This window comes from Apteryx mantelli, chromosome 1, assembly GCF_036417845.1.
Source record: "Apteryx mantelli isolate bAptMan1 chromosome 1, bAptMan1.hap1, whole genome shotgun sequence".
Classification (NCBI taxonomy): Eukaryota; Metazoa; Chordata; class Aves; order Apterygiformes; family Apterygidae; genus Apteryx; species Apteryx mantelli.
This window is the reverse complement of record NC_089978.1, coordinates 164,828,583-164,841,538: the sequence shown is the minus strand read 5'-3', so window position 1 is coordinate 164,841,538 and position 12,956 is coordinate 164,828,583. Positions and strand designations below refer to the sequence as shown.

The window sequence follows — 12,956 nt, the reverse complement described above, 5'->3', positions numbered from 1 at the left end:
GGGAGAAAATTGTTTGGGAAGGAGGGAAGGGCAGTCCAGGCTGCAGCGTTGGACACGACTGATTTGTTGGCCCTGCAGTCTTGTGTTATGAGGGTAGGATAGCTGTGGTCTGCTGGTGAGTGGCGGGGGTGTGGGGGGGGAGGGAGTGTGTCAGGCATAGCTGGGCACTAAATAGCTTGGGGGTAGAAGCGTGTGTTCATAGGGCCCTGAAGACCCACAGTTTATACCTGGTTGATGGCTTAAACACTGCAAGATAGAGAATATGATGCCCAAGCTGCAGCTGCACCCAGCTGCCTCCCAAAATGCTGGGGGGCTTCCTCGGGCAAAGTAACATGTGGGCATTCAGGTACACCGGGTATGGGGGGGGCAGAGGGATGGAGATGAATCTGTCAGGACTGCAGTCTCCTCCCTAGCATCTCCCAGGGTGCTCTCACCTGCTGTGCCCTGCACTGCATCCGCCAGTAGGTTTTGTCCCATGTGCAAAGAGTTGCCACCAAACCCCCAACTTCCCCCCCTCCAAGTGTGGGGAAGAGCCATCTCCAAGAAAGGACCTTTGGCATGATCCCATAAGATGGGGATTTTCACCACTGTCCTCAGCCAGCCTCTCCTCCCCCTGGTCCGTGCAGCAGGCTGGGCCCCAGGCAGCCACCAGCATCCCACGCTAGGAGTGGCTGAGCATATCTGCTGGTTAAGGACAACATTATCATCCCTCTTTTGCTGGGGAACTCTTTGGGCCTTTCCTATTCAGCCTGTTTGTGTTTCACATTTCAGTGGAGGAAGGTTACCTGCTTCTTACCCATTTGCTATTTGGCATGAGCAATGAGGAAGATGCCAGAGAGTGTGGGCCCAGTTTGTACGTGTAAGATTCAGGCCAGCAGACAGGCTCTTGGCTCCTGGCATGGTCACTGGCCCCTGACATGGCCACCGGTCTTGGAGAGTTGTGGACCCAGTGTTGCAGGCAGGGATCCCCAAGAAACCAACCCCTAAGGAGGAAGCGTGGCTACGTCACTGCCTGGAGTAGCTTCTCCGAGGGGCTAAAGCCTGCCAGCGGCAGCCCCAAGCCCCAGGGCTCCTCGCTTGTTTCTCTCTCCCATGGCGGTACCGAGCATTGTGGGGGTGTGTTGGGGTGGAAGTGGTAAGTGGGTTTATTTTAGTTTGTCTCCTGGCTTGTGTCGTTCCTAGTTTGCGGCGCCCAGTATTAGTAATGCTTCCCTATGCCAGCTGGCAGCACAGGATGAATCAGATCAGCTGCACCACAGCATGGACCCATCCGCGGCCAGCCTGCTCCAGGGCGATGCCTCTATCCAAGGCGCTGGTGCTTTCCCATTGCTCTGGCTCGCACTCCTGTGACTCCTGTCCAGTGGGAAACACTCCCCACCCCCTCTCACAGTAGGCAACAAGGGCAATGCCTTTAGACCAGATGTCCCAAAAAAACCATGTGACTGTGAGAACATGCCTACTGCAGGATGGTCTAGGAGAAGAGGACTGCAGTGTGCTTGTGCAGTGACAACAAGCCACGGACACTGCCTCTGGGGTGGATTTTACAGGGTTAAAGGTTTGCTTTGACAGATTTCTGAAAAAAGTAAAAAGATGTCTGTCTTAAAATCAGATTCACGTTCTCTCACTGCCCTTGATCCTCTCATAGCATCAGTCTCCACTCCTCTGACTGTGCTTTATTAAGCACATTCCTGCTTCACTAGCCTTGTCCCCTTCTCCTATGTCTGACCAGTGCTAGCCTTGGCATGAAAATGCCAGCAGCGTTCTCTTTCCGCCAAAGACCTCTCTCTCCCCTCATCCTCCCCCCAGACAACCTGCAGTCTGCCAGTAGCCTGCTGGACATGATCCCCCTCCTGCCTCATGTTGCCTGTCCAGGATCTGGCCCAGTCCCTTTATTCCGTGAATGTGCTAGGTTTCAGGTTGCTTTGCAAATTCCTTTCTGCTCACTGACAGTATGAGTGAACAAGTGCCGGCTCTGCAATCACAAGAATTTGGCTCATCTCAGTGTTAGAAAGTACTGTTTTAATTGATCAGTTTCTCTCTCCCCTAGTCATGACATCACAACATGCAATGAAGTCACATGATGACATCATAGATCTTGGAGGACTGTGGAGATGCCTGGTCCTCCCCTCCCTGCAACCTCCCCTCTCTCTCCCACACACCTGAACACACTGGTGATCTAAATGGAGGATTTCTGTGCCTGCCTGTTCCCCCATGAGTGTTGCTGAGGCTAAAGGAGCTGCTGCAGAGATTGGCACAACAGTTGCCAGTGTCATCTGCCTGTGTGACCTGGGCTGAGGGTAATTTGGATCCTGATGTTTGCCACAGCCCACAGCATCCTGCAAATGCCACGACCGCTTGTCATCTCTGGGACACCGGAGAGGGCCTGCCCAGAGTCTCAAGGCCTGGATAATGATGATGATGATGATGACAACGAAGAACCAAGCTACCCCTGTCACTCCACACCTCCTACATCCCAGTGCAAGGGCCATGACAGCTCAGGCAACAGTCAGCTGGAGGATCCAGGTGAACCCATTCCATTTTCATTAAGGGGTTTTTTAAAACCCAGGCACTCTTGCACGGTGAAAGATGAAGGACTGAAAAATAGAATGTATGCCAAGAGGTTGGCCAGGCACGCACTGGAACTTGAAGAGGATGGTCAGGAGTTTCAGGAACCATTTTACAAAGACACGGGAATGTCTGGCAGCTTGTCTGAAGATGAGGACAACAGCTGGAACAGGAGCTACCACCTTCCTGTGCATGAAAGATCACATGGGTCCAGAGTCACCCATATGGCACCATCCAGCTCCTATGACTCTTTCCAACATAATCCAGGCAAGCACTTGGAGGCAGAAGCGTTTGCCCCGTGGGTCCATGCCAGCAACCCTTATCTTGCATACCCAGAGCACACCAGGGGAGCAGAGCCCCATGCGCTCCATGAAGAGTCCATCGGGGACAGGGAGTTCCCTTCCCTGCAGCTGACCTATGAAGAGCTCAGAGAGGAGAACTGCATGCTCAGGTGGAAGATCTGGAGCATGCAGAGCTTCTCAGAAAGCCAAGCACACACAGTGAGGAGCCTAGAGAGGCGTTTGAAAGCCAGTATGGTCAAAGAGGAGAGAGAAGCTCAAGGTTTAGAGTCCTTTGTCCACCAGACTGAACGGAGTCTCCAGCTGATGACCCAGAGGGCTTTGGAGGCAGAAAATAATGTGGAAAAGTTGAAGCGGGAGATGTTTCTTCTCCAGGGAGAGCTGGAGAGTTTCAAGGTGGAGAATGAAAACCTGAGAGCTGGCCAAACTACTGACCTGGGAACAATGAAGCAAAACATAGACATCGCCTTGCAGAATCTCCACAGGATAGTAACTGGTGCAAACTGGTCCATCAGACAGCTGGTGTCTGGAACAGAATTGCTGCATTTTGTTGCTGAACTCCTCAAATCTACAGGCAAGATTTCCGAAGTTGAACCAGAAGATGGTTTATGAACTAAATTCTCTGCTAGTCCTGTGGATGAATGTATGGACTGAGACCACAGGTCTCCCACATCAGCCTGTACTAAAAACACTTGCTTTCATATGCTGGAATGTGTGTGTGAATAGGCAGCCTTTATCCTTCATAGAAATACATTTTTTTGTGATTAAATATGAATTTCAGGTACTGATGTAGTTTTAGCTGCTGATGCTCTGTTCTGGCATTGCAGTGCTAGAAATTCCTCCCTCTCCTCCTGCCTAAATATATCTTAGGCTTTGGGCTACAATGTCCAGTCTACAGTGGGCTCTGCACTAGAGTCCATGCAACAGTTTTGGCTGACTTGATTTGAGTTTCTTTGTGGGATCCAGATTTATTGCATCCAGCACAGGATATATTACTCTTTAACAGTGTGCACATCCCTTAGCTTAATTGTACCAGCTGGTATAAGAGGTGATCAAAGCTCTTGCTGTACCTGCATTTCATCTATTTGCTGTAACTGCATTTCATCTATTTCCTTTGCCCCTTTCTGGTGAGCTGGGGGAGGTAAGGAGCAGAGATCTGGGTGCTGTTGCATACAATTACAATGAACAGAAGTTCCTTAGATCCTCTTTCCACTTCTTTTGGAGCCAGCCACTGTCCAGCCCTTAAACCTGAAGCCTTTTTGGAACTTTTGCCTCCATTCCTGCAGCCAGGGAGGGGGCAGGTTTGTTCAGGAACTTTTAAGAAATTGTGACATATCCAAATGTGAGTTGTGAAGATGCCTTTCCTCTAATACCAGTGTCCATGCTGGCTAAGGGTGCACTTGATTTATCAGGGCTGGTTAAGGATGACACTGGTTGGAGAGGATGCCCTTCTCTTGTCTGGAGCTGGCATAGAGGAGTGCACTTGAATTGCCTGCCTTTTGTCACTTGCTAAAGAAGTGCAGCAGGGCAGGACCTTGCAGTCCAAACTCCCCATGTTATCACTGAAGATACGTCAGCTTAATCCTAGCAGGGCCATCTCTGGGTACAAAGTAACCTTTCTTCATCACCTAGACATCCCTCAACTTTACTGATGAATTTAAGTTTACTGACTGCAATTCTGCTGTAGGCTGCCCAGCTGCACAACAGTATCTCCCACATTTGGCTGTACCAACCCTTCTTAAAGACTTGGATGCTGTAGGGTGGTGAGGGAGTGGGTGCTGACAGAGCTCCGTGTGGCTGTTTTCACTTGGACGTGCTTTTTCCTGAGGTGAATTTTTGGGCAGATGTTCACTTTTACCTGAATCCAGTGAGTGGTGAACTACAAAGTTACTGCCTTCTCATGGTCCCATAGTGTCCCTAGTCTGAACAACCACAGCTGAGTTGCCACAGGGCTTAAACTGCCCCAGTAACCTTGATCTATGGAGGAGAGACTGCTGTTTAAACTTCATCCTAGACATGACAACAGCAGTGCTTGTACATCAGAGGTGATGTCTGGAACTCCTTACTTGTTGCTTTCTAGTCTGTGTTTCTAATTTGGGGAAAGTGGTGGTCACCTGTAGCCACATGAAGCCGTGTTCTGCAACAGTGATGATGAGACAAGGACGGTTCTCATCAGCTTTTTCATCCTTGACAATATCACCTGCTGTTCCTTTCTCCTGTCCAGGCACAACCACTTGCAAGGAGCTCCAGACCTTGGATTTGACCTAGAAATCCTTTGATTTGACCCAAAGATGGCAACCACTAGTTGCTTGTTGGTGAGGCTGGGAGTGAGTGAACGAACTGGCTGTGTCTGTATTCTGTGCTCTGCATTGGCTGCTGTAATCCAAAGGATTATGCATGGGTGTACAAAGCCCTTCCTAATCTGTGAGTCATCACCCCCTCACTGCATTTCCTTTCCCAACAGCCCTGGCTAGGCGGGTTAGGTCATCTCTTGAGTCTTCGGTTTCCTAGTTCTTCAGTTCAGGAGGGACTGGGTCAGGACATAACATCTGCTGGACATTCTCCCAGGGCTCTACAGCGGAGCCCCTCCTTGGCTGCTGTATGCAGGGCACGTTGCAAGGTCTGTTTGCTCTAACTGGCTTCTCCTTGGCTACTTCTAAACTCTTCCTTTACGTTGGTTCTCCTTTTCGGCTCTACAAATTGCTTTTCTTCTCTTCTTTAGAATGGGGGGATGTTCTCTGCTCCTTGGAAATAAATCTCTTCTGGGTCAGGCTGGGCTGACAGTGATACCTGAGGGCTGCTGTGTTTGTCCGTGCTTCAATAGTCCATGTGTGTGTGTAGGTATTTATACTGGCTGAGCTCTTGTCCTAGTGTAAGCTATGATATTAATATAATGGCTCAGGGCAGGGGCCTTGCAAGCTGCTCAACTGTTGCATCCTTGATCTGGAGATTGGTGGCTGTCCTGCCCTGTGACTCTCCCTGGGTCAGATGCAAGGGGCTTCAGCAGGCTGGAGAGTGCAGGGGCTGAGGGCTGCCACGGTGTGTGTGTGAACCAGGTCTGTGTCTGTCAGCTCTTTACTTGCTGGAGCTAGGCCACGGTGTGGTGTCCCACAGAAACCACCATGCCCCTCCCCAGCAGAAAATAAAAGCCTGGGAGTTGTGTGCCCTCCAGTCCTGGCCTGGGATGGATCTTTTTGGGGGAGGCTTTGACAGGGTTTTCCTTTGTACTTCTTTGTAAGGCACATGCCCAGGAGCAATCGCAATGACAGCACAGGCCTCAGCTCACCAGAGGTGAAACCTAGATTCGCCTTGTCCCATATGAGTGCTGCTGCATGAGATCCCACGTTCACCCAGCTCCCACCGCCCCCTGACACCTGATGATAAAGCAGCCATGGGCAGCGTCCGAGTCAACCGGTGAGTAACCTTCATCTCAAGGACTGTTGCTGTCCCTGTTGGCCTGGGCCTCCTTGTCTGGTCCCTCCGACTCTTATCCGTGGCCTGTCTCATTATATTCCTCTCAAATTATCTGCCAGGGACTTTTCCACTCCAAGTTAAGGCTCCCTTCTTCTGCTCCAATCTGAAGGATGACATAGGTGTGGGGAATTCTCAGGTCTCAGCAGGGTCAGCTGCTATAGAGGAGGAAAAGCAAAGTATGGACATGGTGCTAGACACCAACCCTGGTCAAGAAATCATGGATTTCAGCAGCACTGCAGAAGCCTCATATTACCACAAGACACAATTCCAGCTGTGTATGTTTCCCCCACTTCCTTTTCCAATGAAAAGAGAAAGGTGGATGATTTTGGAGCTGTTAGGTTGCCCTGAAGAAACTGCCACATTTAAGCAAGAAGTAGCTGGCACCAGGTTGGAGGAGTCTGTGTTGGAGGACTTCAGCTGACACGCCAACACTGGTGTGGGGATGGGGGGTAGGGGCGGTCCTGCCAGCCCAAGGGGTCCTGGGAGGCCACAGCTTGATGATCACAAGGGGAGAGTCGTTTTGGTGAGTCCCTGCACTTGGGAGGCAGTCGCTTGATTTTCTCAGTGGTCAGAGCATCTACTGTGTCCACAACCTTTAGGAATATCTGTGACTTTAGACTGAGCTGTGTGTGAGCTCTCAGGAGCTGCTTTCTCCTTGTGGGGGAGAGGGGAAGGGATGATGCTGTCTGCAAAGGAGGGTAGCAGGAGGGGCAAGCAGCTCCCAGAAAGGGGGGAGTTGCTCCCAGCACTTTGACTGTTGATCTCCAAATTACACCTTTAGCTGTGGATGCGGGATGCTGGGAGCCACGCTCGTTGCTGTAGCAACAGAATTGTCCTGAATGCAGGAAGTGTATAAACATTGTCAGAGACACACAGTGAAATCAGTGGGGAGAGCAGAGGAGAAAATAGAAACTCCCAGCCTTATATAATCTCAGGGCCAAAATGTTGCTAGACCACAGGCACTTGCTCTCAGGCTTCTTAGCTGTTCCAGTTGCAGTCACGATTCGAAGCCTTGGTGTCCTTCCTTAGATCAAAGGCCAGAAAGTAGCACAGTGCTGCAAGTTTCTCTTACTTTACTGCCCTGTCAGGACTTAAGATTAGATTTAACCTCCTGGTAGCAACACAGCAAATATTGCAGCTGGGCTCCACCAGTTTGGTCAATGACGCATCCTCATGCAAGAACCAAGGAAATGCGCTGTCATGAACTTCCTCACCACAGTGTCATAGTGGGAACCCTGCTCTGTCAGCCATCCATGTTCCTCCTGCCCTCACTGTCTCGGTTATTGTTGTTCTTTACATATTTCTACATGAAATGTCTGTTTCTTCTCTTCCAGGTACAGCATTGTCTCAACTGAAGAGGATGGACACAAAGTCTCTGCGCTGGGCAGCATGAATGGGCACAGCCGGAACGGGAAGGGCCATGCCCCCCGGCGGAAGCACCGCAACCGCTTTGTGAAGAAGAACGGCCAGTGCAACGTCTATTTTGCCAACCTGAGCAACAAATCTCAGCGCTACATGGCTGACATCTTCACCACCTGTGTGGACACGCGCTGGCGGTACATGCTCATGATCTTCTCTGCCGCCTTCCTGGTCTCCTGGCTCTTCTTTGGCTTCCTCTTCTGGTGCATTGCTTTCTTCCACGGTGACCTCAACACACCAGCAGTGGCGGGGGGCCCCTCTCTCCTCAAGCCCTGCATCATGCATGTGAACAGCTTCTTAGGGGCTTTTCTTTTCTCAGTGGAGACCCAGACAACCATTGGATATGGCTTTCGCTGTGTGACTGAGGAGTGCCCACTGGCCATCATGGCAGTCGTGGTCCAGTCCATCGTGGGCTGCGTGATTGACTCCTTCATGATTGGCACCATCATGGCCAAGATGGCAAGGCCCAAGAAACGGGCCCAGACCCTCCTTTTCAGTCACCATGCGGTCATTTCCGTGCGGGATGGCAAACTGTGCCTCATGTGGCGAGTGGGCAACCTGAGGAGGAGTCACATTGTGGAGGCCCATGTCCGGGCCCAGCTCATCAAGCCCTACATGACAGAGGAAGGGGAATACCTACCCCTGGACCAGCGGGACCTCAATGTGGGCTACGATGTGGGCCTCGACCGTATATTTTTGGTTTCACCCATTATCATTGTTCATGAGATCGATGAGGAGAGCCCGCTCTATGGAATTGGGAAGGAGGAGCTGGAGACGGAGAATTTTGAGATCGTTGTTATCCTGGAAGGGATGGTAGAAGCCACAGCCATGACCACGCAGGCACGAAGCTCTTACCTCGCTAGTGAAATCCTTTGGGGTCACCGTTTTGAGCCAGTTGTGTTTGAGGAGAAGAACCACTACAAGGTGGATTATTCACGCTTTCACAAGACCTACGAGGTGGCTGGAACACCTTGCTGCTCAGCCCGGGAGCTGCAAGAAAGCAAGATGACTATCCTACCTTCTCCCCCACCTCCCAGTGCCTTCTGCTACGAGAACGAGTTGGCTCTTGTCAGTCAAGACGAAGATGAAGATGATGACGAAGTGGGTGTGGCATTAGGGGGCAGCACAAAGGAAGAGGGAGGTGTTATCCAGATGATGGATTTTGGAAGCCATCTGGATTTGGAGCGGCTCCAGGCGACTCTGCCCCTAGATACAATTTCATACCGCAGAGAGTCAGCCATCTAACTCCTCCTGCCTACCCGTTCCACACCTGTTGCCCACTATCTCCTCCTCTGTTCTGCACCCTTACATAGCTGAATAAGTCCCTTCCCCACCAAAAATGCCTCCCGTGACCACCTCTCAGCCCCTGAGTACAACGAGTCTTGGAGTTGCTCTGACGTACTCCCTTTCCCATGAAGACATACTACCTGGAAGGGGAGTGAGGATACACTACCCTCCTTCCAGTGTGCATAACTTGTGCTAGGACCCATTTCTTTACCAGAGACAGGAGAGTAGCACATCTGGTTTCTAATCTCTGGAGAGGTGACAGTCCATGCCCTCCACAGACAGACTGGGAGCCACGGCAATTGTTTCTGCTGCTTAGACAATGACAGACTTTCTGTCCCCTTTCAACATGGGTAGGCCCCATGGCTATCAAGAGTCATGACTGTCACTAGGAGAGGAGTGATACCTAAACGGTGACCAGATGAGGATGGACAGGAGAGTTTAGGAATCCTGGAGGGAGTGGGGAAGGATCTTGCGGGAGGGGTTTACTTGCATGTTTATTGCTTGTTGCACATGACTCTTTTTTGTATATACAACAGATCAAGAACTGAAATCCATATTCTTCCACTGTAAATGCCAAGCTAGGAGACAAGGACGCTGTACGTAGCCTACACTGCACTCTCCTTGGCTTTTGGCATCTGTCACTTCCAGAAACAGCTTGGCTCCACACACTCACACCCAGTTCTCCCAGTCCTTCTGAAAAATGCTTTCTGCTTCTCTCCCAAGATGCCTGGCAGAGGAGGCAGGGCCCTGTGTTTGCACACTCAAACTGTTCACTGGCACAGAACCACCGGGACGACAGACAACTGACCTGACTGGACAGCAGACACTCTACTTGTTCCTTTCACCTCCTCTGTTCTTCTCCCTGCCGCCATCAGCTGTAAAACTGAATTTGTAACTATTTATTTTTAATAAAGTCTAATATCCCAGGGGGAGGTTTGGAAGCAAAAGAGCAACCCCAAGGCTGCAGGCTGGTATAGTGACTGATGAGTGTTATCAGTGCTAGCATCTGCTGTTTGTACGGCATTAGTGCCTGGAAGTTCCAGTATGAGGGCTCCCTTGTTGTAAACCTTTCTGTTAAAGACCTACACAAAGAGGCTCAAAGAATTTGCCCTGGGAGAAGACATGTTGGATACAAAATGTATGGAGGGAGGGAAGCATTTGTGTTAAAATTATCAGTAGTGATGGGTCAAACATTTCCAGCCTGCTCACTTTGGAAGCAACAGGAATTTTGCCTAAGGAAGGACCAGCTGGGTTACAGATATGTTTGATGAAGAGGCAGAGACATACAAGACACTGCTCTAGACGAAGGGTTCAAAAACAAAACAAAACAAAACTTCTCTTCTGCCACAAGGCATATAAGAACCGGGGCAAATGAAGGGAGGGCAACAGCCAGAGCTAGAAATGTAGCATTGCTTTGCTATCATTTCACAGAAGACATGAAAACCTGATGATTCCTTTCCTTTGGGAGCAGCATAAACACTCCTTCAAAACTACAGAGGACATGAGGACAGAAAGATAAACAGGTAGCTAAAGAGCTGCTCTGAGCAACCGACAGTTGTGCTATAGGGGAACTGGCTGAAGGAATGACCTGCCACTTTAATTCCTGATCTACAAAGCATGAAATCAGCATCTTGGTATCATTTTGGAATTAGGAGAAGAAGCAAGAGAAGAGGGGAGGAAGCAGAAAAGAAAGGAAGGAAATAGAAGGAACAAGAGGGAAAAATAGACACAGCAGGCAGGCAAAGGAGGAGGAAGGAAAAAGAAGGGAAAATGAGGAAATATAGGAGAGTGTTTGAGAGAGAACAGGGATAGACTAACAGGATGGGTCTGGGCCCAGACTTGGCCATTTCTTTCCCGGCATGTAGGTTCTGCTGTGGAAAGCTGCCCTGCATGCACACAGTGACTCTGAATGTGCTTGTTTGATTTGCATCCTAAACAATGATCTGAAACCTCAGCAGACTGGCCGAATCCAGGCCTTTGGCAAGCCTTTCAAACAGAAAGAAAGAGAAACAAGCAGTAGGATGAAAGAAGAGCAGACAGGTGACAGCTGAAGAGAAGAGCATCAGGAGAGGGGGAGAGAATGGAAAGGAAACAGTTTCTGATGCCTCCCTGAGTGTGACAGCAATGATTCATTCATCCTTCTCCTGTTCTGCAGGGAGTGGGGACAGGAGCTCATGGATCCCAGCTTTTCCAATGTATGACTTGATACACAGCCTCATTTTCTACTTATCTTCCCATGTGTATCTCTGTCCCACCTCTCTCCTCCCCATTGCTAATTAATGAAGTCCCTCCTTCCATCTTTTTATTATTCATTTATTTTCCCTGGAGGGAATAAACAGGGGCTGGTATTGATCTGCCTTTTAATATAGCTTTTAGAGTCTGGAGCCTGTCACTGGACATGGCAGTGGAAACTAATGGACTGAGAAAGAAGGACTCTGTGTGCCAGGACATGGGAATACAGGACACAGCCTGGGATGGAGGCCCCAAGAAGAAGGGGAGGCCACACAGCTGGGCACCCACTCATCGAGCAACAGTGTCCTTCAGAGGCAAGCAGCCCTGGAGATGCTGAACGAACCTGGTGGGCATCAGGCTCAGGGAGTTTGAAGGCTGCACACACGTTCCACAGTTGTTGGTGCACAGCATTCCGCACCTGCACACACGTGCCCTTGGCAAGGTGGGCAGTGGTTTGCAGGGATTAAATGCTACAGCTGGCACAATGCACAGGGCTCGGCTTGCTTAAATGCCTTGGTTCAGGCGTGTGGGCATGCACCCAAATAGAGCTAGGAGCTGGGCACAAAGTTCACACTCACAAAGGATGTGTGCAAAGACATGGGGCTGGCAGGCAGAGGCGGCAGCTTTTGCAAGGCTGATCTTCAGGCCGAAACCTACCAAGAGAGCCAGGCAAAGACAGGGCAGCAGAAGTGTGCCCGGGGCCAGGTGCCAGCAAACACAGGGTGGCAGTGATGGCACACAAGCCAGTGCTGCCACCCTCCACGTTCAGGCAGCAGAACTCTTTCGCGAAAAATGGAAAAATGTCACCATAACATCAAGGGTATAAGTATCATATGATCACCTTTGTTTGCCAGACCCCCTCTGCAGCAACTGGTGAACCTGCTGGCCCTTTTCAGCCATGTTTGATATCAAGGTGAAGCAGACACTGAAAAAAGAAGCTGAGGCTTTAAGGAAAACCCAGCTAATACCTTGCCACTCTCAATAAAATTAAGAGAAAGCTGGCAACACCATTATGCCGTTAGAAAGGAGCGGAGAGAGAGCCAAGGAGAACCCAAGGGAAGAGCAGGAAAAGAAAAAAAAAGAGAAAGGGGATGAAAAGAGGAAGAGAGTGAGACCCTATTTTTAGTCTGGTTTCCTCAGGAAATGAGACTATTGCGTTCGCACTGTCTGCCTATCCATCTGTCAGTCTGTCAGGCCCTGCCTCGTCACTTTTGAACCTGTTGGCCCAATCTGAACGAATCCCACAGCCGTGCGGTGGCTCGGAGAGGATCAAAAGCTCTTGGAAATGTTGTGAGCGTCTGTGGCTGTGGCACTGGGGAGGAAAGACCTGGATGACTGGGTGTTACTGGCATGGGGCCATTGGGAGGGGATGCGGGACCTCAGTGCGGGGAGACCCGGGGAGGCGCGAGGTTTATTCGGCTCTTTGTGGTTCAGACGGTCACAGCGCAGCCATGTGGCATCATCCCCCACGGCCCTGGGAAATGGCGGGCCAGCTGAGGTGGAGTGAGTGCCCATCCTGCCACCAGGAAGCCGCTCGCCCCCGTCCCACGGCAGGCTGCCCTGGCCCCGGCACCACACAGCCTGCGAAAACGGGCCGGTGGCGCCCTGGGGCCTGGTGAAGAAGCGCAACCAACGGGCGGCCTACCGCGTCGCCATGGAAACCGCAGCCTGGCCGCACCG

General features: G+C 50.8%; 1 protein-coding gene and 1 pseudogene across 1 annotated transcript; both read left to right on the top strand.

The window, feature by feature from the left end:
• Positions 1 to 2,312: 2,312 nt before the first annotated feature.
• Positions 2,313 to 3,476, top strand: LOC106488235 (endosome-associated-trafficking regulator 1 pseudogene; annotated as a pseudogene).
• Positions 3,477 to 6,255: 2,779 nt separating this feature from the next.
• Positions 6,256 to 9,002, top strand: KCNJ4 (potassium inwardly rectifying channel subfamily J member 4). The gene is made up of 2 exons (XM_013947291.2): positions 6,256 to 6,278; positions 7,673 to 9,002. The coding sequence occupies exons 1-2, from the start codon at positions 6,256 to 6,258 to the stop codon at positions 9,000 to 9,002; spliced, it is 1,353 nt and encodes a 450-aa protein (XP_013802745.2).
• Positions 9,003 to 12,956: the final 3,954 nt, after the last annotated feature.

What these genes read in the sequence shown, in the direction of transcription:
- KCNJ4 (XM_013947291.2), top strand. Translation starts at nt 6,256, where the DNA reads ATGGGCAGCGTCCGAGTCAACCG. An exon ending in GGCAGCGTCCGAGTCAACCG is followed by an intron (nt 6,279 to 7,672) that starts GTGAGTAACCTT and finishes CTTCTCTTCCAG; the next exon opens with GTACAGCATTGTCTCAACTG.